Here is a 24,197-nt window from a genome sequence, read left to right as displayed (position 1 = left end):
GCCAAAGAGAAGGAGGATGTGTGGAAGGAGGATGTGTGGGCGGGAAATATGAAAAACAGCCTGCTACACATTCCCAGCTGTGTCAATGATCAGCTACCAGATTCCCAGGTGAGCGATCTGAGATCTCTGCTCTGTGATCACTGAAGTGAGCTGTCCCTATCTCCCTCCCATTCTCTCCCCTATCTGTCTCCCTCCCCTTTCTCAGTTCCTCCAGCAGCTTCCCAAACTTCACTTTTCAGCACTTAGCCAGCCAATAACGGACAAATCAGGTCTGCCTGTCAGTTTTTCTAGGCAGACCCGACCGTACCATCCATTGTTCTTTATGCAGCAGCCAGCAGCAGATGTCAGTGGAAATGTGTCTGCTAAAACCCACCAGCATCCAATCTGCTAAAAACAGACGAATGGGGATCCATTCCCCATCCATCCAGCGGATCGGATCAGATGTCAGACAGATGGAAATGGACAGTCGGCCCATTTCCATCTGACTGCCTCACAGAGAATAGTAGGCTGTGTCTATGTCCACTCTGCATAATGGGGTGGACATGGACCTGTCATCCACCTGCTCAGTGAGGATCAGTGGAGGGATCCCCGCTGAGCAGGCAGATCCGCTGGATGGTGTCTGCCCAATCTGAAAGGGGGGCCTTAGATTGAATGAAAAAAAAAAAAAAAAAAATTCCCCCATCTACACATTGCAAGTGGATGGGGGAATCCTCCCACTGTGGACCAGTGGCAGAACTACCAGGATAAGAAAAGTCGCATATGCGACTGGCGTTTCATTATCATTAGGGTTCCCAGCCTCCTCTTGCTGTCCTATCCCTGCTATTGAACAGCGCTGGTCTCTAAATCCATGGCTGCGGCAGCAGAATTGGACACACTGCTGGGTACTTTATGGGGCTGATGAGCGCATGTGCAGGAGGGCCAGCACACATGGCTGCTGAACATATGGTTGATATATGTGTGATTGTACTCTTGATGCTAATAAATATTTTGTTTAGTAGATCCAACTGGGAGAATCACCTGGATCACATCCCGATTGACATGTCAATAGAGAAGGCTTTGCAACATTACTGCTGCTAGATGACAGGCGGGGTCTCAGTTGTCCACAACCAATAGTGCAAGCTCTCCCCCGCATGCACCCATCAGCCCCATAATGTAACCAGCACCTGGGTCCTAATAGACTGCCACCACTGGCGTAGAGACAGAAGCCAGACCAGCATTGCCAAAAGCAGGGGCAAACAGCAAGAGAAGGCTGGGTACCTGGCAGTGGCGGAACGCCAGGTCCCGGTCACAAGTGCCACCTTTGCAATCTTGGTAGTTCTGCCACTGCATTGGACCCTTATGTGGAATTCCCTGGTGTGCTGGGGACATATCACTTGCTTTCTGCCACCGTGGGGGGGGGGGGGGCTGGGCAAGACAGTAGGAAAGGGGCCCACAGCAGAACAGATCAGTGGGAAGGACTGATGGGGGCCCTTTAAGGTTTCTTGCACCAGGGCCCTGTAAGTTCTAGTTACGTCCCTGATACAGTAAGAGGCATTACTGTGGCAGATGGTGAATTTGTAAGGAATTCTGGAACAAAGCCAAGTTTTCAGAGGGTGGACCTTTCTCTCTCACACCCCCCTCTCTTCTCAACCCCCCTTTCTCTCACCACCTCTCCCTTACCCCCCTCTCTCACCCCCATTTTTCTCTCACCCCCCCTCTCTCTCTCACCAACTGTCTCTCCTACTCCCCACTCTCTCTCATTTCCCTCCCTCTCTCTTTCTCACCTCCCCCCTCTTATCTCCCCTCTCTCTCTCTCACCCCTCATCTTTCTCTTACCTACCCTCTCACCCCTCTCTATCTTCCCCACCATCTCTTTTACCACCCTCTCTCTCTCTCTCACCCCTATCTTTCTCTCCCCCCCTCTCTCACCCCGATCTTTCTCTCACCTACCCTCTCTCCCACCTCCTCCTCATACCCCCCCTCTCTCACCCCTCTCTCCCTCCCCCTCTCTCTCTCACCCACCCCCTCTCTCTTACCCCCTCTTTTTCTCTCACTCCCTCTCACACCCTGGTCTCTTTTTCTCTCTCTCTTAATCCCCCTCTCTTACCCCCCCTCTCTCCCACACACCCCTCTCTCTTTCTCCCCCACCCTCTTCTATCCCCCTCTTTTTCTCTCACTCCCTATCTCCCTCTCTCTCTCTCTTACCACCCTCTTCCCCCCCCCCCCTACACCCTTCTCTCTCCCTCTTCCCTTTTCTCTCTGTCTCTTATCCCTCGCTCTTTCTCTCACCCGCTCTCTATTTTTCTCTCACCCCCTCTCCCTCTCTTACCCCCTCTCTCTAATACCCCCCACCCCCTCTTTCTCTCACCCCCCCTAACTTTCACACACCACCTCTCTCTTACCCCCTTCTCTCTCACCCGCCTCCCCTTATTTACTCTCTCACCCTCTTTGTTTCTCACTCCCATCTTCCTCTCTCCCCTTTCCCCATTATACTCCTACTTTCCTATCTCCCCCATCTCTTCCTCCTATTCCTATCTCTCCTCCCTCGCTCCCTCCTCTCTTCAGCAGCCATCTTTAAACCTGAAAGTGCCCAGCAGCTTCTATGAATATTAGCCTGGATATTCAATGCAAGCTATTCAGCAGGAGATATTTAAATGCCCCCTCTATGCAGATGAGCTGCAATATGTAGGTGGGGCTTTGTGTGGGTGTGGCTTGAGTTTTGGGCAGAGACACAGGGGCCCCACAATCTCCTATTGCCCAGGGGGCCCCATGAGCTGTCAGTCCGCCCCTGCACACAAGGCTTGGGTCTAAAATGTTCGGCGGCCACTGTAACAAAGTCCCGCGTTATAGACCGTCTCCTGTAATAAATGGATTACTGATCCAATGCTGTGAAATTGAATCTGTGTAATGTGTATCATAGGAGGTGGTCTAGGATGCAGGACTTTGTTACAGTGGCTGATCCAGGCAATTCAAATCCAAGCTCCCTGATCCTGCAGGAGATTGCTAATGTGTGTGATCCAGGTACTGGTAAGGCTTCATTTGGTGGACACTGATAAGGCTGCATTTGGTGGGCACTGGTCTCTGACCCTCTCTTGTATTTATGTCTGCAGTCTCTGACCCTCTCTTGTATTTATGTCTGCAGTCTCTGACCATCTCTTGTATCATGTTTGCAGTCTCTGACCATCTCTTCTATCATGTCCTCAGTCTCTAACCATCTCCTGTATCATGTCTGCAGTCTCTGACCATCTCTTGTATCATGTCTGCAGTCTCTGACCATCTCTTGTATTTATGTCTGCAGCCTCTGACCATCTTCTGTATAATGTCTGCAGTCTCTGACCATCTCTTGTATTTATGTCTGCAGTCTCTGACCATATCTTGTATCATGTCTGCAGTCTCTGACCATCTCTTGTATTTATGTCTGCAGTCTCTGACCATCTCCTGTATGTCTGTGGTCTCTGACCATCCTTTGTATCATGTCTGCAGTCTCTGACCATCTCTTGTATCATGTCTGCAGTCTCTGACCATCTCTTGTATCATGTCTGCAGTCTCTGACCATCTCTTGTATCATGTCTGCAGTCTCTGACCATCTCTTGTGTCATGTCTGCAGTCTCTGACCATCTCTTGTATCATGTCTGCAGTCTCTGACCATCTCTTGTATCATGTCTGCAGTCTCTGACCATCTCTTGTATCATGTCTGCAGACAGTCTCTGACCATCTCTTGTATCACGTCTGCAGTCTCTGACCATCTCTTGTATCATGTCTGCAGTCTATGACCATCTCTTGTATCACGTCTGCAGTCTCTGACCATCTCTTGTATCATGTCTGCAGTCTATGACCATCGCTTGTATAATGTCTGCAGTCTATGACCATCTCTTCTATCATGTCTGCAGTCTCTGACAATCTCCTGTATCATGTTCTCAGTCTCTAACCATCTTTTGTACCATGTCTGCAGCCTCTGACCATCTCTTGTCTCTTTACTAATGTCTGCATTTTTTGAGTATGAGTCTGGAGAGGAGTCAAGAGTTGGAGTGCCGCCAGGATGGGGGCCATAGGAGAAGTCAGACATATGTGGACTGTGGAGAGGAGACTATAGGATAAAACTGGAGTCACCAAGCTGGAGCCAACTGACTTAGCCCTGCACAGTACACCTGAGAGGAGGTCAGGGACAGCCCCGCAGGCCAGTCTGGGGGGGGGGGGGGGGTCAGTGATGTAAGGGGGGAGTAAATACAGTGTTGTAAGAGGGCATTGATATAAAGGCCCCCCTTATATCAGTAACCCCCTCTCCCACATTCCCAGAGTTCCTGGGGTCCCCCTTGATGATTGCTCCACTTTTACCACTTATAACCAGAATTTTCTCAATGATGCTATGGGGCTGCTATTAAATTATTTCCAGGGCTGGTTTTTATTCCCAGTCTGGCCCTGCCCCCAGGTGGCTTCTGGCAAACTTTAAACGACACTTTTTATGGATATCTTTAAGAAATGGCTTTCTTCTTGCCACACTTCCATAAAGGCCAGATTTGTGCAGTATACGACTGATTGTTGTCCTATGGACAGAATGTCCCACCTCAGCTGTAGATCTCTGCAGTTCATCCAGAGTGATCATGGGCCTCTTGGCTGCATCTCTGATCAGTCTTCTCCTTGTATGAGCTGAAAGTTTAGAGGGACGGCCAGGTCTTCGTAGATTTGCAGTGGTCTGATACTCCTTCCATTTCAATATTATCGCTTGCACAGTGCTCCTTGGGATGTTTAAAGCTTGGGAAATCTTTTTGTATCCAAATCCGGCTTTAAACTTCTCCACAACAGTATCTCGGACCTGCCTGGTGTGTTCCTTGTTCTTCGTGATGCTCTCTGCGCTTTAAACGGACCTCTGAGACTATCACAGTGCAGGTGCATTTATGCGGAGACTTAATTACACACAGGTGGATTCTATTTATCATCATTAGTCATTTAGGTCAACATTGGATCATTCAGAGATTCTCACTGAACTTCTGGAGAGAGTTTGCTGCACTGAAAGTAAAGGGGCTGAATAATTTTGCACGTCCAATTTTTCAGTTTTTTATTTGTTAACAAAGTTTGAAAAATCCAATAAATTTCGTTCCAATTCATGATTGTGACCCACTTGTTGTTGATTCTTCACAAAAAATTACAGTTTTATATCTTTGTTTGAAGCCTGAAATGTGGCAAAAGATCAAAAAGTTCAAGGGAGCCGAATACTTTTGCAATGCACTGTATATACATATATATATATATATATACATTATATATACACACATTTTATTTGACTTGTGTGTTTTGTGTGTTGCCCTTATTTGAGTAGCGCAAAAAAAAAAAAGCAAATTTACACTTCCATTTCTGGGTGCAATGCTTGTGTTGCTGTCCATTATATTTATATATATATATATATATATATATATATATATATATATATATATATATATATACACACACACTGTATATATGTATATATATATATATATATATATTATATATAAGAATGTCCTTTTTTTGTTTTTTTAACTGTATAAACTGTAAAGAACTATAAAGATCCTAACCAGTCCATCCACTAAAAATGTATATATGGTTTGTATTCCAATTACATTTGTATCTTCTGTTCAATGAAATACAAAAGTATCCCAAAAAAAGAAAAAAAAATAGTACTCCCTAAAGCATTGGTGCCCTACTTTGGTGCAGTCTGCAGAATTTATCTAAAAATTGCTGAAATTAAACATTGCAAAGTTTGTATGTCTTAAATTCTTGCTTTCCGATTCATAACTGGCTGATTTGTGTTTTTTTTTTTTTTTTTTTTTTTTTAACACATGTATTGGTTTTTTAAAAATGGTTTCCTTTGCAAGCAAAGACAAATACAGTATATTACAAATTGAAAAGAGAGAATCCACTATCTATACTACAATTATACCTCCAGTATCAATATGTCAATCATGGGATATTATATAAAATAATACTGTTTAAAAAAAAATGTTAAAATCTTTTGTCTTCTTGACATAAATACTGGCCCCTGGTGGATATTTCCTGTATTGCATCTAATATTTATTTTCTCAACAGATCAACTTTGTGCTGTTTGTAGGCATAATAATCATTCTGGTGCAGAAGCTGCAGTCTCCAGACATAGGTGGCAATGAGTCCAGTATATATCTGTAAGTATATTCCCTCCCTCTGTGTCCCTTCTGACAACCAATAACCTGCCGTGATATGGATACTGAGTATTGATTGTTCAGAGCAACCCTAAATACATAATTAGAATTGTATGTTATGATATATGGATATGCTTCCTTACATCTATCTACACCCATCATAGTGAACCAACAAAATATAACCAAGCTTTCATGATCTGTTACTTTAACCACTTCTATACCAGACTCTAATACCCTATTCATTGCCAGGCCATTTTTTAGTGATGTGATACTTTGACTAACAAGTACCCTGTACCCAAAGTCATTTTAAATATATTTATTTTGTAGACAGATTTTTCATATTTAATAACCACCATTCTTTTTTTTAAAAAAAACTGTACTATTTTAAATGGCACTTCAAAAATACACACTTACCACCATTTTAAAGTGCATAAAAGTAGTGAAGTGGTTAAGCTTAAAAATAAATATTTATAGTAGCATAATTATGGTTTTATATTTTAACATATCTGTAGCGCAGTTTGGAATACATTGTTTCCTTCCTCTCCTAAATATAATTTGTTCTAATAATATAATATTAACCTCTTCCCGTCCGCGCTATAGCCGAAAGATGGCTACAGCGAGTACCTTAATTGCCTGGAGAGCCTCCATGTACGTCCTCCCGTGCATGAGCTGCCTGCGCGCTCCCTTCAGAGAACGCATGGCTCGTTCTGTGATCAGAGGGTCCATGAGACCCTTACTACCGCCACCCCTTACCACGTGATCAGCTGTCAGCTATTAGCGCGAGGAGAAAAAAAAGCCGATCGCCGGCTGCTGTCAGAGGGACATTGGTCTCGAAAAGGAGAGGGACATCTGTGCCCACCAGTGCCACCTACCAGTGCCCACCACCCCACCTATCAGTGCCCACCAGTGCCAGCTACCAGTGCCCACCTGTGCCCACCACCCCCACCTATCAGTGCCCACCAGTGCCACCTGCCAGTGCCCACCAGTGCCAGCTATCAGTGCCCACCAGTGCCACCTATCAGTGCCAATCAGTGCCCCATCATCAGTGCTGCCCATCAGTGTCACCTACCAGTGCCTATTATTGCCCATTAGTGCCACCCATCAGTGCCACCTATCAGTGCATATCAGTGCCACCTATTAGTGCCCATCAGTTCCCATGAGTGCCACCTATCAGTGCCACCTAATAGTGCCCTTCAGTGCCACCTACCAGTGCCCTTCAGTGCCGCTTTATCAGTGCTGTCTTATCAGTGCCCTTCAGTGCCCATTTGTGTCGCCTATCAGTCCCCATCAGTGCAGCCTATCAGTCCCCATCAGTGCCACCTCATCAGCACACATCAGTGAAGGTGAAAAAATACCTGTTTGCAAAATTTTATAACCATCTATAAAAATTGTTTTGTTTTTTTCCCCCCAAATTTTCGGTCTTTTTTTGTTTGTTCAGCAAACAATAAAAACCCCAGTAGTGATTAAATACCACCAAAAAAAAGCTCTATTTGTATGAAAAAAATGACAAAAATGTAATTTGGGTACAGTGTTGCAATTGTTATTCAAAGTGTGAAAGTGCTGAAAGCTGAGAATTGGCCTGGGCAGGAAGGGGGATTTAAGTGCCCGGTAGGCAAGTGGCTAACTAAAGCCATTTTTGTATTTCTTTTGAGTCAGGAAGATTTAGAAACTTATTTGAGTTGGTATTGCTGTTTGTGTCTCCGCTGGAGAGATGTGACCTCTCTTTGGGTTCTATGTGCAAGGAGTTCACTGAAGAACACACTCAGCTTCAATGGGAGTTACCATATTGTTTTTTATTGAACTATCTTTGCGCCATCTAGTGGGCAAAATACAGTATTATTTGTTTTAGAGCACACGTGTCAAACACAAGGCCCCAGGGCCGAATTTGGCTCTCCAGGCCATTTCATGTGGCCCCAGGACCACTCATGCAGCTGCAGCAACCCCTTCATTGTTGCCCCCTCCTTGCCTCAGCAGTCAGCCGAAGAGAGGAAGACAGAACTCCTCCTACAGATCTTCCACTTCTCCATGCAGCTGCAGAGAGGCTTGTATCTACCCCCCTTTCCTGTGTCAGCAGTCCGCAACAGAGAGGAAGACAGAACTCCTCCTACAGATCCTGTCCCTCTCTGTTCAGCCCCAGCCCCCCCCCCCTCCACTCCACTCCTCCTGGTCTTATCCTTTAGTAGACTCCAGTCCTTCTTCTGCTTCCCAGCTCTGCCCTCAGCTTCTTCCCAGCAGAAGCACAAGGTAAGGGGGTGCACTGTGATGTAAAGGAGGGGTGAGGGACTTGTGATTTCTGATGGTGGGGGGGGGGGGGTGCTCTTGACATCTGATGGTGGGGTATGCTCTTGACATCTGATGTAAGGGGGATGGGTTGCTCTGGACACCTAGTCTTACAGATACAACTGGCCCTTTGAGGGCAACCATAATGCTGTCCCGGCCCGTGAGGAATTTGAGTTTGACACCCCTGCTTTAGAGTATCTAAATCTGGATAAACTGGAATTTTGGACGCTAGATGGCGATTCGCTCATACGAGATACAGTAGTATCTATGGTGGTGGGGGGGTGCTCTTGACATCTGATGGTGAGGGGGGGTGCTCTTGACATCTAGTCTTACAGATACAACTGACCCTTCGAGGGCAAACATAATGCTGATTCGGCCCATGAGGAATTTGAGTTTGACACCCCTGTTTTCTAAATCTGGATAAACTGGAATTTTGGACACTAGATGGCGCTTTGCTCATACGAGATACAGTCGTATCTGTGGTGGTGATGGGGGAGGGGGTGCTCTTGACATCTGATGGTGGGGGGGGTTGCTCTTGACATCTAGACTTACAGATACAACTGACCCTTTGGGGGCAAACATAATGCTGATTCGGCCCATGAGGAATTTGAGTGTGACACCCCTGTTTTCTCAATCTGGATAAACTGGAATTTTGGACACTAGATGGCGCTTCGCTCATACAAGATACAGTAGTTCTATACCACAGAATGTGGAAAGTTTTGTTGTAGCTGAGCATTTGTGCGTCACATTCGTTCAGTGAACTGTTTATACATAGACCCCTCTTTGTCCTGATGATTATTGTTACTGGAATAGAAAGTGATGGGAAATCAGTTGAAACCAAAACAGAAATGGGGAGAATTCTTCCAATGGGAACACACGTTCCCAGAAGACAACTGTCCAAGCGACGATTTTCCATCACTTTGGAAAGAGTTTTTTTTTTTTTTTATTAGTTCCTGCTTTGTCTTTACAGCAGAAAATAATATTTAAAAGACAAAAAAAAAAAAACCCCAGAGCTTTAAAACTTGCTTATTATATCCAAAACTAAACCCCCCCAAAAAAGTACTGTACTGTATATACAGTTTAACCCTTTTGCTGCCAGAGTTGTTTTTGTGGGTTTTTTTGCACACATGTTTAATCATTGTAGGCCAGAAGATTGCTTAAACTACACAAATATGATATATTTTCTGAGAGCAGACACCCTGAAGAATAAAATAGTGGTAGTTCCAATTTTTTATGTCACATGATATTTGTGGAATGGTTTAACAAGTGCACTTTTTTGGTAAAAAATTCAGTAAAGTTCATTTTAGGGTACACAACTGCAATACATTACTCATTTTTTTTTGGGGGGGTAAATTATCAAAGATGAGGTTGTGCCAAGTAAGAAAATAACCAACAGGTCAAGCCTTAAAAAAAATGACTATGAACTTCGGTACCCTAGGCCACACTTTAAATGCCCTTACAGGTCATCAGTTTTAAATGAATTGTGAATAATGGGACTAGAATTTTTGCTCTCACTCTGGCATGCATGCGTATATGTGGGGGCAGGGCAGACTCAACATTTTTTGGGGAAGGACAGGGTTAAGTACTTGGGTGTTTTTTTTTACTTTTTTTTCTAAAAGTCCCTTAATTGATATAATGTCTTTGTGACAGGTCCTCTTTAATGAGACATCAAGGGTATATTATCCCCCCTGCCCTCTATTGAAGCTAATGGAACACAGATCCAGTAGCTTCTTCCATGGCCATGACGGCCAAGGAAAGTCACACCAGAAACCAGAAGTGACAGTGTTAGAGTTGCTTCAGAGTTCTTTCCAGCCAGGTCTTCTCCCCATCTCCCTATGCTGGTCTCCTTCCCATCCATCAGGTGTCCCAGGCTTATGTCTTTGGCAGAGAAAAGGTTAAATCAAATCGAATACAACATAGTACAACATAGTATGTAGCTCCACCCATCAGGTAAGTGAGTACATGGACCCTGTATTTTCATTAAACTTCTTTTGTGGTACCAAACTAGTGTTAAGGACCTCACAAATAATACAATTTCCATCTAAACGAAAATTCAAAACAGTAGTTCCCAAACGGCGACCAGTGGGTTTGGAAGCAGAACCCTTACTTGCCTTCATCCAGCCCTTGGGGCTCTATTTCTCTAATTGACACCAACAATGGGGCATAATTTCTGCCACTGACACCAATGAAGGGGCACTATTCCTCCCACTGATACCAATGATGGGGAATTATTCCTCCCACTGACACCAATGATGGGCCACTATCCCTCCCATTAATACCAATGATGGGGCACTATACCTCCCATTAATACCAATGATGGGGCACTATTCCTCCCACTGATACCAATGATGGGGAACTATCCCTCCAATTAATATTAATAATGGGGTTTTGTTTCTCCAACTAATACCAATTATGGTGCATTATTCTTACAATTAGTAGCAATGAAGGGGCACTATACCTTCCACTAATGCCAATGATGGGGCACAATCCCTCTCATTATTATCAATGAAGGGGCTTTATTCCTCCAACTGGTACCAATGATAGAGCACTATTTCTCTAACTAATACCAATGATGGGACACTATTCCTTTCACTGATACCAATGATGGGGCACTATTCCTCCCACTAACACCAATGATGGGGCACTATTCCTTTCACTAATACCAATGATGGGGCACTATTCCTTTCACAAATACCAATGATGGGGCACTATTCCTTTCACAAATACCAATGATGGGGCACTATTCCTCCCACTAACACCAATGATGGGGCACTATTCCTTTCACAAATACCAATGATGGGGCACTATTCCTTTCACAAATACCAATGATGGGGCACTATTCCTCCAATGAATACCAATGATGGGACACTATACCTCCAATGATGGGGCACTATTCCTCCCACCAATGCCAATGATGGGGCACAATCCCTCTCATTATTATCAATGAAGGGGCTTTATTCATCCAACTGGTATCAATGATGGGGCACTATTTCTGTTACTGATACCAGTGATGGGGCACTATTTCTCCAACTGGTAGCAATGATGGGTCACTATTCCTCCAATGAATACCAATGATGGGACACTATTCCTCCAATTATTATTACTATTGGGGTCCTATTTCTCCAACTAATATAATTGATGGGGCAATATCCCTCCAATTAATAATAATAATGAGGTTCTATTCATCCAACTAATACCAATAATGGGGCACCACCCCCCCCCCCCGCCCCCCGCCCTCAATATCAATGGTGGGGCACCATTCCTCCACCTAATACCAATGATGGGTCCCTATCCCTCCAGGTAATATTAATGATGAGGTACTGTTCCTTCAATTAATACCAATGGTGGGGCACTGTTCCTCCTACTAATGCCAATGATGGGGCACTATTCCTCCCACTAATGCCAATGATGGGGCACTATTCCTCCCACTAATGCCAATGATGGGGCACAATCCCTCTCATTATTATCAATAAAGGGGCTCTATTCATCCAACTGGTACCAATGATGGGGCACTATTTCTCTAACTGATACCAATGATGGGACAGTGTTTCTCTTATTGGTAGCAATGATGGGGCACTATTCCTCCAATGAATACCAATGATCGGGCACTATCCCTCAAATTATTAATAATAATAATGGGGTCCTATTTCTCCAACTAATATCAATGAAAGGGCAATATCCCTTCAATTAATTCTAATAATGAGGTTCTATTCATCCAACTAATAGCAGTAATGGGGCACTAAACCCCCCCCCCCCATTATCAATGGCGAGGCACCGTTTCTGCACCTATTACCAATGATGGGTCACTATCCCTCCAGTTATTGTTGTTGATGAGGCACTATTGCTTCAATTAATACCAATGATGGGGCACTACAATATTCCTCCCACTAATGCCAATGATGGGGCACTATTCCTCCAATTGATACCAATGATGGAACACCATCTCTCCAATTGATATTATTAAAGGGGTTCTTTTCATCCAACTAATGCCAATGATGGGGCGCTATTCCTCTAACTAATACTAATGATGAGGCACTCTCCTTCCAATTAATATTAATAATGGGGTTCTATTCATCCAACTAATAACAACAATGGGGCACTATTCCTCTAACTAAAACCAATGATGGCGCACTACAACCCCCCCCCCCTTAATATCATTGATGGGGCACTATCCCTCCAATTAATAGTAATGATGGGGCACTATTCCTCCAACTAAGACCATTGATGGGGCACTATTCCTTCCACTAATGCCAATGATGGGACTCTATCCCTCCAATTATTATTAATGATGGGGTCCCATTCTTCCAACTAATACTAATTATGGGGCACTATCCCTCCAATAATATTAATGATGGGACACTATCTCTCCAATTATTCATCCAACTAACACAAATGATGGGGAACTATCCCTCCAATTAATATTAATAATGGGGTTCTATTCCTCCAACTAATACCAATGATGGGGGCACTATTCCTCCAACTAATACCAATGATGGGGCACTATTCCTCCAATTTATACCAATGATGGGGCACTGTTCCTCCAATTTATACCAATGATGGGGCACTATTCCTCCAATTTATACCAATGATGGGGCACTATTCCTCCAATTTATACCAATGATGGGGCACTATTTATTCAACGAATACCATTGATAGAGCACTATTCCTTCCATCAATGCTAATGATGGGGCATTATCTCTCCAAATAATAATACATGTTTTGCCCAATTGTGGCCATATTTAGGCAATGATTTCACCCCTATCCCCACCCTTTTGCATATGCGCATTGTGATTGCTGCCAGGTGACGTCAATGGTTGGTAAGGATGCGGTGGGTGCAAGTACCCTCTAAATTCCTTCACAACTATTGACAGCTGAAAGCTGTCAGGTTCAATCACCCCGACATATCCCCAAACATCCAAAATAATAGGTGTTTGAATGAACATTGAGTGTTCATTCCAAACCTTCGCTCGGACCAAACACTCAGCTCATCCCTATTTGATCATAATGTCCCTTTAACAACAAAAAAAAAATTCCCATCAGGAAATAAATATTTGTTGCAGCTGATAATGGGAAGGTGCTTGTTGCTCATTATTCTAGCTCCCTAAATGTCAGGAAAATGTCACAGCAGTTAACAAGATGTCAGTTGTGTTGGCTCACATTTAAGCAGGACGTGCCGTGTTCACTTAGTGTTCTTCTGGGAGCTCAAAGATCTTCCCTAATCATCTAATTGGTGGATAATTGATTTAGCCTGCCAGGTTTGCACACAGCATATTGTACATTTTGCATAAAAATTTCCCCCGTTGATTTGTTTTTATATTTGACTTTGAACACATTTTAGGAAATTAAAACGTGATCTGAATTTTTTTGGTTTTCATTAACCTCTATAAGCCAGCGGTCTTAAAGCAATGAGGCCACATATATGCGAACCAAAATGTAAACAATGCTGTGCCAAGAGCACATATCTGCATGCTCCTAGCACAGTTACCGGCGATCATGTGACTGCTGTGACAGCCAATCATGGCAGCCACATGGCCGAAATGCCCGTCTCTGCCTTCCGGCGCCTGAAACCTCTTAAAGGGGTTAAAGAATTGTAATAAAAATAGTGAAACTCTGAACAACAATGGTGAAGGGGGAAAATCAGTATCAATAAAATGTGAAAGGACTGAAACACACCTATGCGTTATGGTGAGCTGTGGTAACATACGCATTACCTCAACGCACTTTGACATATTCATTTTTAAAGCATGCATTTTTATTGGTTTATAGCAGTGATCTCCAAACTGTAGCCTGGGGCCCAGATGCAGCCCTTTGCTTGCTTTTATCTGGCCCTTGGGGCACTACTCCTCCCACTGATACCAATGATGGGGCCCTATTCCTCTCACTGATACAAAGCATTATTCCTACCATTGACACCCACAATGGGGCATAATTATTTCCAGTGACATCAACAATGGGGCACTATTGCTCCCACTGATACTAATGAGGGGGCACTATTCTTCCCACTGATACCAATGATGGGGCACAATTCCTCTCACTGATACTAATGATGGAGCACTATTCTTCCCACTGATACCAATGATGAGGCACTATTCCTCCCACTGATACCAATGATGAGGCACTATTCTTCCCACTGATACCAATGATGGAGCACTATTACTCCCATTGACACCAATGATGGGGCACTATTCCTTGCAATGATACTAATGATGGGGCACTATTCCTTGCAATGATACGAATGATGGGGCATTATTCAACCTAATACCAAAGAGGCATTGTTTATTCCCATTGACACAGGACATTTTCTACTCCCACTGACCACAGTCCAGCCCCCCTAAAGTCAGATTGCGACAGATGAGTTGAATGCAAAAGGTAGCCATAATCAATGCAGTGCCATTCATTTTGAACGGCGCTTCAAAGAACTAAGGCAATGCAGCTTTGATTCACATGTGTTGCAGCACAGCACAAGACAAGGTAATGCCCTACCACGCATTGTGGTGTACGGCATCAGATAAAATGCTGCAGGTCCATTTTGTTGGTTGACTGGCTGGTTGGTGAACGTTAAATGTTAAGTCCACCTTTTTGACCATGTTTCATGTTTCACTCATATTAAGTTATTTTCCCTTAGCTTAGTAAATGAGGTAGGTGAAGCTCTGCTGACTTCCATCATCCCATCACATCCCAGAAAAAATACTGTTTTTTTTTTTTTTTTTTTGTTTCCTTGCATGTGAATGGGTATTCTTTGCAAAGTGAATTTTCACCGCAGTCACTAAGCTAAGGGAAAATACCCTTGCACAGTAAACAGCTTATTCATTTTTAGTACATCAACCCTTGGTGGTTGATATACTAAATGCAACTAGGCCGTTTACGTTTGAAGTTGCACTTAGAGCAGGAATTTTCAACCTTTAACCCTATCCTCTACTCTAACTCTACCTTGCTAAATCCAACCCTAACCCTATCCCCAACCCTAACCCTATCCCACTAACCCCAACCCTAACCCTACACTGCTAACTGTGAAAGGACTGAAACACACCTATGCGTTATGGTGAGCTGTGGTAACATACGCATTACCTCAACGCACTTTGACATATTCATTTTTAAAGCATGCATTTTTATTGGTTTATAGCAGTGATCTCCAAACTGTAGCCTGGGGCCCAGATGCAGCCCTTTGCTTGCTTTTATCTGGCCCTTGGGGCACTACTCCTCCCACTGACACCAATGATGGGGCCCTATTCCTCTCACTGATACAAAGCATTATTCCTACCATTGACACCAACAATGGGGCATAATTATTTCCAGTGACATCAACAATGGGGCACTATTGCTCCCACTGATACCAATGATGGGGCACTATTCTTCCCACTGATACCAATGATGGGGCACTATTCCTCCCATTGACACCAATGATGGGGCACAATTCCTCTCACTGATACTAATGATGGAGCACTATTCTTCCCACTGATACCAATGATGAGGCACTATTCCTCCCACTGATACCAATGATGGGGCACTATTCCTCCCACTGATACCAATGATGGAGCACTATTCCTCCCATTGACACCAATGATGGGGCACTATTGATCTTTTATTGAAAAGAATCAAGCAACATATTTTATACAAAAGTAAAAAACAGAACTATAGTACAATATTCCAACAAAAAAAACAAAGGAATTCACATCCATGTGCAGAATATATACAATATATACATAATCCACTTCCAACATTCTTAGAAAACTATTTACATAAAGCAGCAGAGAGGGCCTAAGAGGCACAACCCATCACCTATGTATGCAGCCATTTATCAAAAACTGAGCATTAAGAAAAAATCTAGGGTGATAAGAGACAGAAAGCCACACCCGGGAAAGAGACTCCTGGCAGTCAGGGAGGCTTGAAACCCCTCCACGCCTTCAGCCAAGCCCTCTGACCCCACTTGTCTCTCTCAAGCGCCCGAATCTTCCCCACCTCATGCAGAATGTCACACACCACCACCTGAACAGGAAGGATTTTACGCCGAAGGGTGACCTGACACCGTGCGTTCCATGTGTAATAACGGACTACTAAACTAACTAAAAAAAGTGTATCCAAACAAAAGCCCCCACCAGTATTGAATGCTCCGTACACCCACTCAGCATAACCCAGCCTGGAGAGGAAAGGAACACCGAGGGCCCGCCCAACCTGTTTGTATACCTCTATGTTAAAAGGGCAACGAAGCAGAAAATGGTCCATAGTCTCCTCCTCACCTGCACATTCCTCCCGAGGACAACCACGATCCATCCCACTGCGGAATTTCAAATTGCCCCGAACATAGAGCCTCCCGTGGAAGCACAACCAGGCCAGATCCCTGAATTTAAGGGGGACTCTAGCCAAATTAATCAATCTTAACCCTTCCCTCAAAATTGGGCCTGGGCAATCCCTTAAGGCCAGTGGGTCATGAAAGACTTCACTCAAGACTCGGCTCATAAGGACTTTCCTCGGAGCGGATCTGAGATCTTCAGCCGACAGTCGCCACTGCCGCAGCAACTTCAGACACGGAGCGACATAGGCTGGGAGCTGACCACGATGACCCCTGAGATTCTTCACTTGGCCACCTTCTTCCCAAAGTCGCAGAAAAGGCCTAAACCAAGATCTAAACATGCCTGCCCATCCAGGAGGTTCCACTGCAAGCATACTACCAATGTTAAACTTGAGAAATAGCAGTGAAAAGAAAAGAACGGGGTTGACCATACCTAAGCCACCCTCCCTCCTGGATAGATAGGTGACATTCCTCTTGATGGGGTTCAGTCTGTTCCCCCACAGCATCTGGAAGAACACACTATAGATCCTAGCATAGAGAGACACTGGCAAGATGCAGACAGGGCTGACATACAAGAAGATCGGTATCAGGTAAGTCTTAATCAGATCAACCCTTTCCCTCAGAGATAACTTCCATCTCTTCCAGCTGACCACCTTAGTATTGGCAACTTCCAGCCTGCCCTCCCAGTTTTTGAGGCCATAATCGCCAGGTCCAAATTCAATGCCTAATATCTTAATTTTTTCCTGGGGCACTGGAAAAGTGTCCGGGAGATCAAACCCCTCACCTTCCTTTCCCATCCAAAAAACTTCACTCTTTTCCTGATTGATCTTGGAGCCTGATGCTTCAGAGTACCGTGATGTCAGAGAGACCACCTCCTCCGCTTCATCTGTCCCAGTGACAATCACTGACACATCATCCGCATAGGCAACAACCCTCAAAGGCGGCTCACCCGGGATTCCCACTGGTACCCCACACAACATGCTGCTCTCTAGCCTCCTGATGAAGGGGTCGATTGCAAACACATAGAGCAGGGGACTCAGCGGACAACCCTGGCGCACCCCAGAACCAACCTCAAAGGACTGTCCAACCCAACCATTAACAAGAGGGAAGCTTTCTGCCCCCTTATACAAAACTTTTAACCAATCGACAAAACCACCCGGCAGACCGTACTTACTAAAGAGCAACCACAGGTACTCATGGTTGACACGATCGAAAGCCTTTGCCTGATCCAATGCCAGTAGATACTTTCCCCAGCCTGCAGCCCTGCACTGCTCCAAGGCCTCCCGGACAGCTAAAACCGCTGTGAAGGTGCTCCTACCCTGGATCGAACAGTGCTGATGGCGAGAAAGCAAAGACTCTGCTACTGCCGATAGGCGCCAGAAAAGTATCTTCGCCAGCACCTTTCTATCGACATTGAGAAGGCTGATGGGGCGCCAATTCTCAATCATCGAAGGATCTTTACCTTTTGAAAGAAGAATCACAGCCGAGTGTCTCATGGAAGGGGGAAGCACCCCCTCAGCAAGACAACTGTTAAAAATCTCTACCAAATGTGGGGCCAGAATAGACTTAAAGGCTTTGTAAAACTCAGCCGTCAGACCATCCGGTCCAGGTGACTTCTTGATGGCAAGCTGTTCAATTGCCCTCGTCACCTCTTCAACTGTGATCTCTTCTGTCAAATTCATCAAAGGGACATCTCCACCATTTAGACCTGGAATAGAGTCCAAAAAGCTTTCCATCTTGTCTCGGTCAAGCTCCTTCCTCCCAAGAAGTTCAGCATAAAAAGACCTCACGACCTCCAGGATCCCTGACCTGGACTTTGTCAAGGAACCTGTACTATCCTTAAGGCCAACGACCATCTTAACAGCTACACCCTGTTTGCAGTTCTGGTAAGGGTCAGGCGAGTGGTATTTCCCATAGTCCCGCTCCAGAACCAAAGAGGTATGCCGGTCATATTGACACTTCCTGAGGAGGATTTTCACTTCAGAGATTGCCCCAGGATCTCCTCCTCTCGAGACAAGAATATCCAGCTTCCTCCGCAAACGTTGGTAGGTCATGTATCTATTAAACTGTTTTTTATTGGCTAGGCCCCTGAAGAATCCAGCAATCCTCTTTTTGGTCAGCTCCCACCACTCAGCCTTGCTGCTACAAAAGTCCAGGATGGTCACCTGTGCCTGAAAGAATTCCTCAAAGGATTGTCTAACATGTTCTTCCTCAAGGAGAGTCGAATTTAATCTCCAGATGCCTTTGCCCCTCTGAGGGAAATCTGAAGCATTCAAGACCACAGATAGCATACAGTGATCAGAGAACTCCACCGCCTGCACCACTGGGGGTGAGAAAGCAGAGGCCTCCTTCAAAAAAAACCTATCTATCCTACTCTGACTATTACCTCGATGAAAGGTGAACCCTGTGTCATCCGGGAGGTGCTTAATGTGCACATCCACAAGACCAGCATCCCTAACCATACTATTTAAAAAAACGCTATCATATCCCAGCCGGTCATTGAAGTCCTTCCTGTCCTTGGGCCTAGTCACAGTATTAAAGTCACCTCCAAAAACCACTTGCCGGGATGTAAAAAGAAATGGCTTGATCCTTGTAAAAAGGCATTTCCTGTCCCACTTTGTGTGCGGCCCATAGATATTAATTAGGCGCAGGTCCTGCCCTCCCACAAGAACGTCTAAGACCATACATCTCCCAATCTCCACCTCAATAACCCGCCGGACAGTTACCATGCCGGTTTTAAACAACACCGCCACCCCGCCGTAAGGCTCGGCCGCAAGAGACCAGTAAGATGGACCATACCTCCACTCTCTCTTGGCCATATGAATATCTGCCAAGGAGGTGAGCCTAGTCTCCTGCAAAAATAAAATTTCAGCATCTAATTGGCTGAACAAAAATAAGGCCATAGAACGAGCTCTTACCGACTTAATGCTGGCGACATTTATTGTCACCACTTTTAACGGAGGGGGAACCGCCATTTGGGTTATTGGGTGGATTGCTTCTTAGCTCCCCTCTGCTGCTCATCACCAGAAGCCTCTCTCTTTCTTGAAGCCTCCTCCAACTCCATTTCAATTTCTGAATTCTGCTCAGAAGAATCCCCAGATGAGGAGATATCCCAAGCAGAAGCCCTAGAACGGTTGGAGACAGTCACTGAGGCATCCTGTCCCTGTTCCGTCCTCACCGTCTGTCTCTTCCGCCTCACAACCTTCCTTCTCTCCTCCAGGTACTGAAGGTCAGATTCAGAGATGCTTTCATCTCTTGTTTTCTTCTTCTTCTTTGAAGTCTTCACAGAAGACTTCTTTACAGAGGAAGCCGCAGCAGCACCCTTTTTGGTACCCTCTACCACTCCTGGTGGGTGGGGGGCTTCTTTAAGGTCACACTTAGGAAGGGAAGACTGATCGGGAATAACTGACTCAGGGGGCACAGACTTGGCAGATTCTGACACAAGAGGAGCCGGTACAGTAGGCTGGGGGGACACAGGGACAGACACAGAAGGAAAACTTACAGATACAGGAGGGGTGGGCACAGGGACTAGGGAGGGATCCTGCACAAGACCAGGGGGGTCAGTCACCGCAGAGGAGGGTGGTACAACAGGGGCCTCATCCTCCATCCTGTCCAGCCTTAACAGATCATCTATCACCTCTCTATCCATATTATGCCAGGCTTCAGGACATCGGCTGTAGGGGTGGCCAAGGCGCAGGCACAGGTTGCACCTTATCGCCTGGGTGCAGTCCCTGGCCACATGACCCTGCCCCCGACACACTGAACAGATCAGAGCTGAACAAGAGGAGCTAAAATGCCCCTTTTCTCCACAGCGGTGACACAGTTTTGGCTGACCGGGATAAAAAATGGTCATCCTATCCCTCCCTATAAAGGCAGAGGAGGGCAGGTGACGGACAACATTCCCATCCCTAGCCAACCTGACCGTTACCGACCAACCCCCGGTCCAGATGCCACGCTCATCATGAATTTTATCCGGCCTGGTCAAAACATCCCCATAATTTCTCAACCAGACCTCTAAGTCCCGAGCAGGAACACTCTCATTTGTAAGGACAATAGTAATTTTCTTCACTGTTGACCTTTGGGAAACTGCCACTGGCACCAGACCTTCCCATTCGGGTCTTGACCTGCACCGAGCCATATATCGTTCCCAGAACAAGTCAAGACCCTCTGGTCTGGTGAAACTAACTGTGTATTCCCGGCTTCCAGCCACATGTATCAGGGCATATAGGTCATTAGCCCCAAAACCCATATCTAAGATCAGGTCCACCACCATACGCCTTGCTAGAGGGACTGCACCACCTTCCCATTTAAGGAGGACTACGTTCCGCCTTGGACCCCCAGCAGAAGCCATAGATCCAATACCAGATCCAATGGTGCTCATAGTGGCAGCCCGCGAGGGAAAACCCTGATTAGAAGCAGAGCTCCTCCTTGATTGTAACCCTGGCTTGGTGATATTGCCAGGAGCACAGCTTACCACCTGTGCAAATGTAGGCTTATTAGGGCCAAGACCCCACACTGATGTCACATTATCAGGTACACTACTATTATTATTTTTACCAGCTTGGCCTAAACAAGCAGCATTATCAGTTCCACATATAATGGTGGGATCCACCATGCCTGCAATGTTATTAGGGATAACTGTTTCTGATGCAGTACCAGATGTTTCCTGCTGCTGCGCTGTAGAGTCCTGTTCAACAGTGACTGAAATAGTTTTAAGCTCAGCAGAAGGGGGGTTAATCGGCTCTTCTGGGTTTTGTGGTTCTTCAGCAGAAATGTCATTTTTTAAACACAACTTTTCCTGTTTAGAGACATCAGCAGCAGGCACAACATTGCTGAGCATAGGGGAATCACCCGGAGTGTCATTAGGAAACCCATCATTAGGCAAGGTGCTAAAAGGCACAAAAACTGTTTTATCTGTAAGCTGGGGCTTTATATACTTTACTTTATCAGGCACACTCTCAGGTAAGTCCTCCACATCACCAAACACCAGCTGATCTTCCTGCATTGGAGACTCCATTACCTGTATAACTTTCAACATGCCTCCTGAGCCCTGAGATGGCAATGGGCTGCTTACCTCACCTTGAGGGGGAAGGGGGTCAGAACCGGGGGTCTCCTCCTCCACCTCCATCTTTGCAAACCTCCGTTCATTGCAAAACTTCTCCCTGAAGGGACCATCCCTGCCTTCCATCATGGCCACGATAGTTTCTTGATGATCCACACGGACTTTCGCTAATTGGACCTCTGAATCCATTGATCCACGGTTCTTGCTGAACAAGCCTTCACGCTGCTTTCTCAGGCGCTTTAAATCCGCTCTAAGCTTGTAGAGCTTGTCTCTCTCCTTATTGAGGACTTTGATCCCGGCCACCACTCGCTCCCGAATGGATCCAGCATCTTCATCCTCACCAGGTGCAGAGAGATCACCAACCACGGGCTGCACAGGAGCAGGGGTGCCATCCATCCGCCCAGGGGATGTCTGAGAGCCTCCAGCAGGAGAGGCCCTGCTGGCCTCCATGGCTTCCCCAGAAGGGGGCCAGGAGAGCTGGGAGGGATTTCACCTCACACCCTCTTACACAGATCACCTGCAGCAGCAACAGACACACAGCCAGAGAACCTTCCAGCAGCCACACCCGAAGCTGAATGATGGGAAACTACTCCTCCCACTGACAGCAATGATGGGGGCACTATTCTTCCCACTGATACCAATGATGGAGCACTATTACTCCCATTGACACCAATGATGGGACACTATTCTTCCCACTGATACCAATGATGGGGCACTATTCCTCCCACTGATACCAATGATGGGGCACTATTCCTCCCACTGATACCAATGATGGGACACTATTCCTCCCACTGATACCAATGATGGGGCACTATTCCTCCCACTGATACCAATGATGGGACACTATTCCTCCCACTGACACCAATGATGGGGCACTATTCCTCCCATTGACACCAATGATGGGGCACTATTCTTCCCACTGATACCAATGATGGGGCACTATTCTTCCCACTGATACCAATGATGGGGCACTATTCCTCCCACTGATACCAATGATGGGGCACTATTCCTCACATTGACACCAATGATGGGGCACTATTCTTCCCGCTGATACCAATGATGGAGCACTATTCCTCCCATTGACACCAATGATGGGGCACTGTTCTTCCCACTGACACCAATGATGGGGCACTATTCCTTGCAATGATACGAATGATGGGGCATTATTCCTTGCAATGATACGAATGATGGGGCATTATTCAACCTAATACCAAAGAGGCATTGTTTATTCCCATTGACACAGGACATTTTCTACTCCCACTGACCACAGTCCAGCCCCCCTAAAGTCAGATTGCGACAGATGAGTTGAATGCAAAAGGTAGCCATAATCAATGCAGTGCCATTCATTTTGAACGGCGCTTCAAAGAACTAAGGCAATGCAGCTTTGATTCACATGTGTTGCAGCACAGCACAAGACAAGGTAATGCCCTACCACGCATTGTGGTGTACGGCATCAGATAAAATGCTGCAGGTCCATTTTGTTGGTTGACTGGCTGGTTGGTGAACGTTAAATGTTAAGTCCACCTTTTTGACCATGTTTCATGTTTCACTCATATTAAGTTATTTTCCCTTAGCTTAGTAAATGAGGTGGGTGAAGCTCTGCTGACTTCCATCATCCCATCACATCCCAGAAAAAATACTGTTTTTTTTTTTTTTTTTTGTTTCCTTGCATGTGAATGGGTATTCTTTGCAAAGTGAATTTTCACCGCAGTCACTAAGCTAAGGGAAAATACCCTTGCACAGTAAACAGCTTATTCATTTTTAGTACATCAACCCTTGGTGGTTGATATACTAAATGCAACTAGGCCGTTTACGTTTGAAGTTGCACTTAGAGCAGGAATTTTCAACCTTTAACCCTATCCTCTACTCTAACTCTACCTTGCTAAATCCAACCCTAACCCTATCCCCAACCCTAACCCTATCCCACTAACCCCAACCCTAACCCTACACTGTTAACCCCAACTTACCCTGCTAACCCCAACCCTATCCCTAACCCTACTCCACTAACCGCAATCCTAAGCCTATCCCCAACCCTAAACCTATCCCCAACCCTAACCCTATCCCTTTAACCCCAAACCTAACCCTACCCTACTAACCCCATCCATAACCCTATCCCCAACCTTAAACCCATCCCGCTAAACCCAACCCTAACCCTACCCTACTAACACCAACCCTAACCCTACCCCACTAACCCCAACCCTAACCTTACACTGCTAACCCTACCCTGCTAATTCTAACCCTATCCCCAACCCTAAACCTTCCCTACTAACCCCAGTCCTAAGCCTATTCCCAATCCTAAACCTACCCTGCTAACCTCAATCATAACCCAAACCCTAACCCTATCCTCAACCCTATCCCCAACCCTAACCCTACGCTGCTAACTAGGGTTGAGCGGACACCTAGATGTCCGTGTTCGACGGGTTCGGCCGAACTT

At 45.5% G+C, this 24,197-nt stretch overlaps 1 protein-coding gene across 1 annotated transcript in view; it reads left to right on the top strand.

The window, feature by feature from the left end:
• The window catches only part of ADCYAP1R1 (ADCYAP receptor type I), a 419,514-nt gene that overhangs the window by 348,533 nt on the left and 46,784 nt on the right, over positions 1 to 24,197 (top strand). The window contains exon 13 of the mRNA XM_082258031.1: positions 6,043 to 6,134. Coding sequence (XP_082114157.1) covers positions 6,043 to 6,134 — 92 coding nt within the window. The remainder of the gene's footprint in view (positions 1 to 6,042; positions 6,135 to 24,197) is intronic.

The sequence above is a fragment of the Pelophylax lessonae genome (genome assembly GCF_965119305.1).
Source record: "Pelophylax lessonae genome assembly, chromosome: 5".
In the NCBI taxonomy this organism is placed as follows: domain Eukaryota; kingdom Metazoa; phylum Chordata; class Amphibia; order Anura; family Ranidae; genus Pelophylax; species Pelophylax lessonae.
The sequence above is the reverse complement of the archived record's forward strand: the minus strand, read 5'-3'. Positions and strand labels throughout refer to the sequence as shown.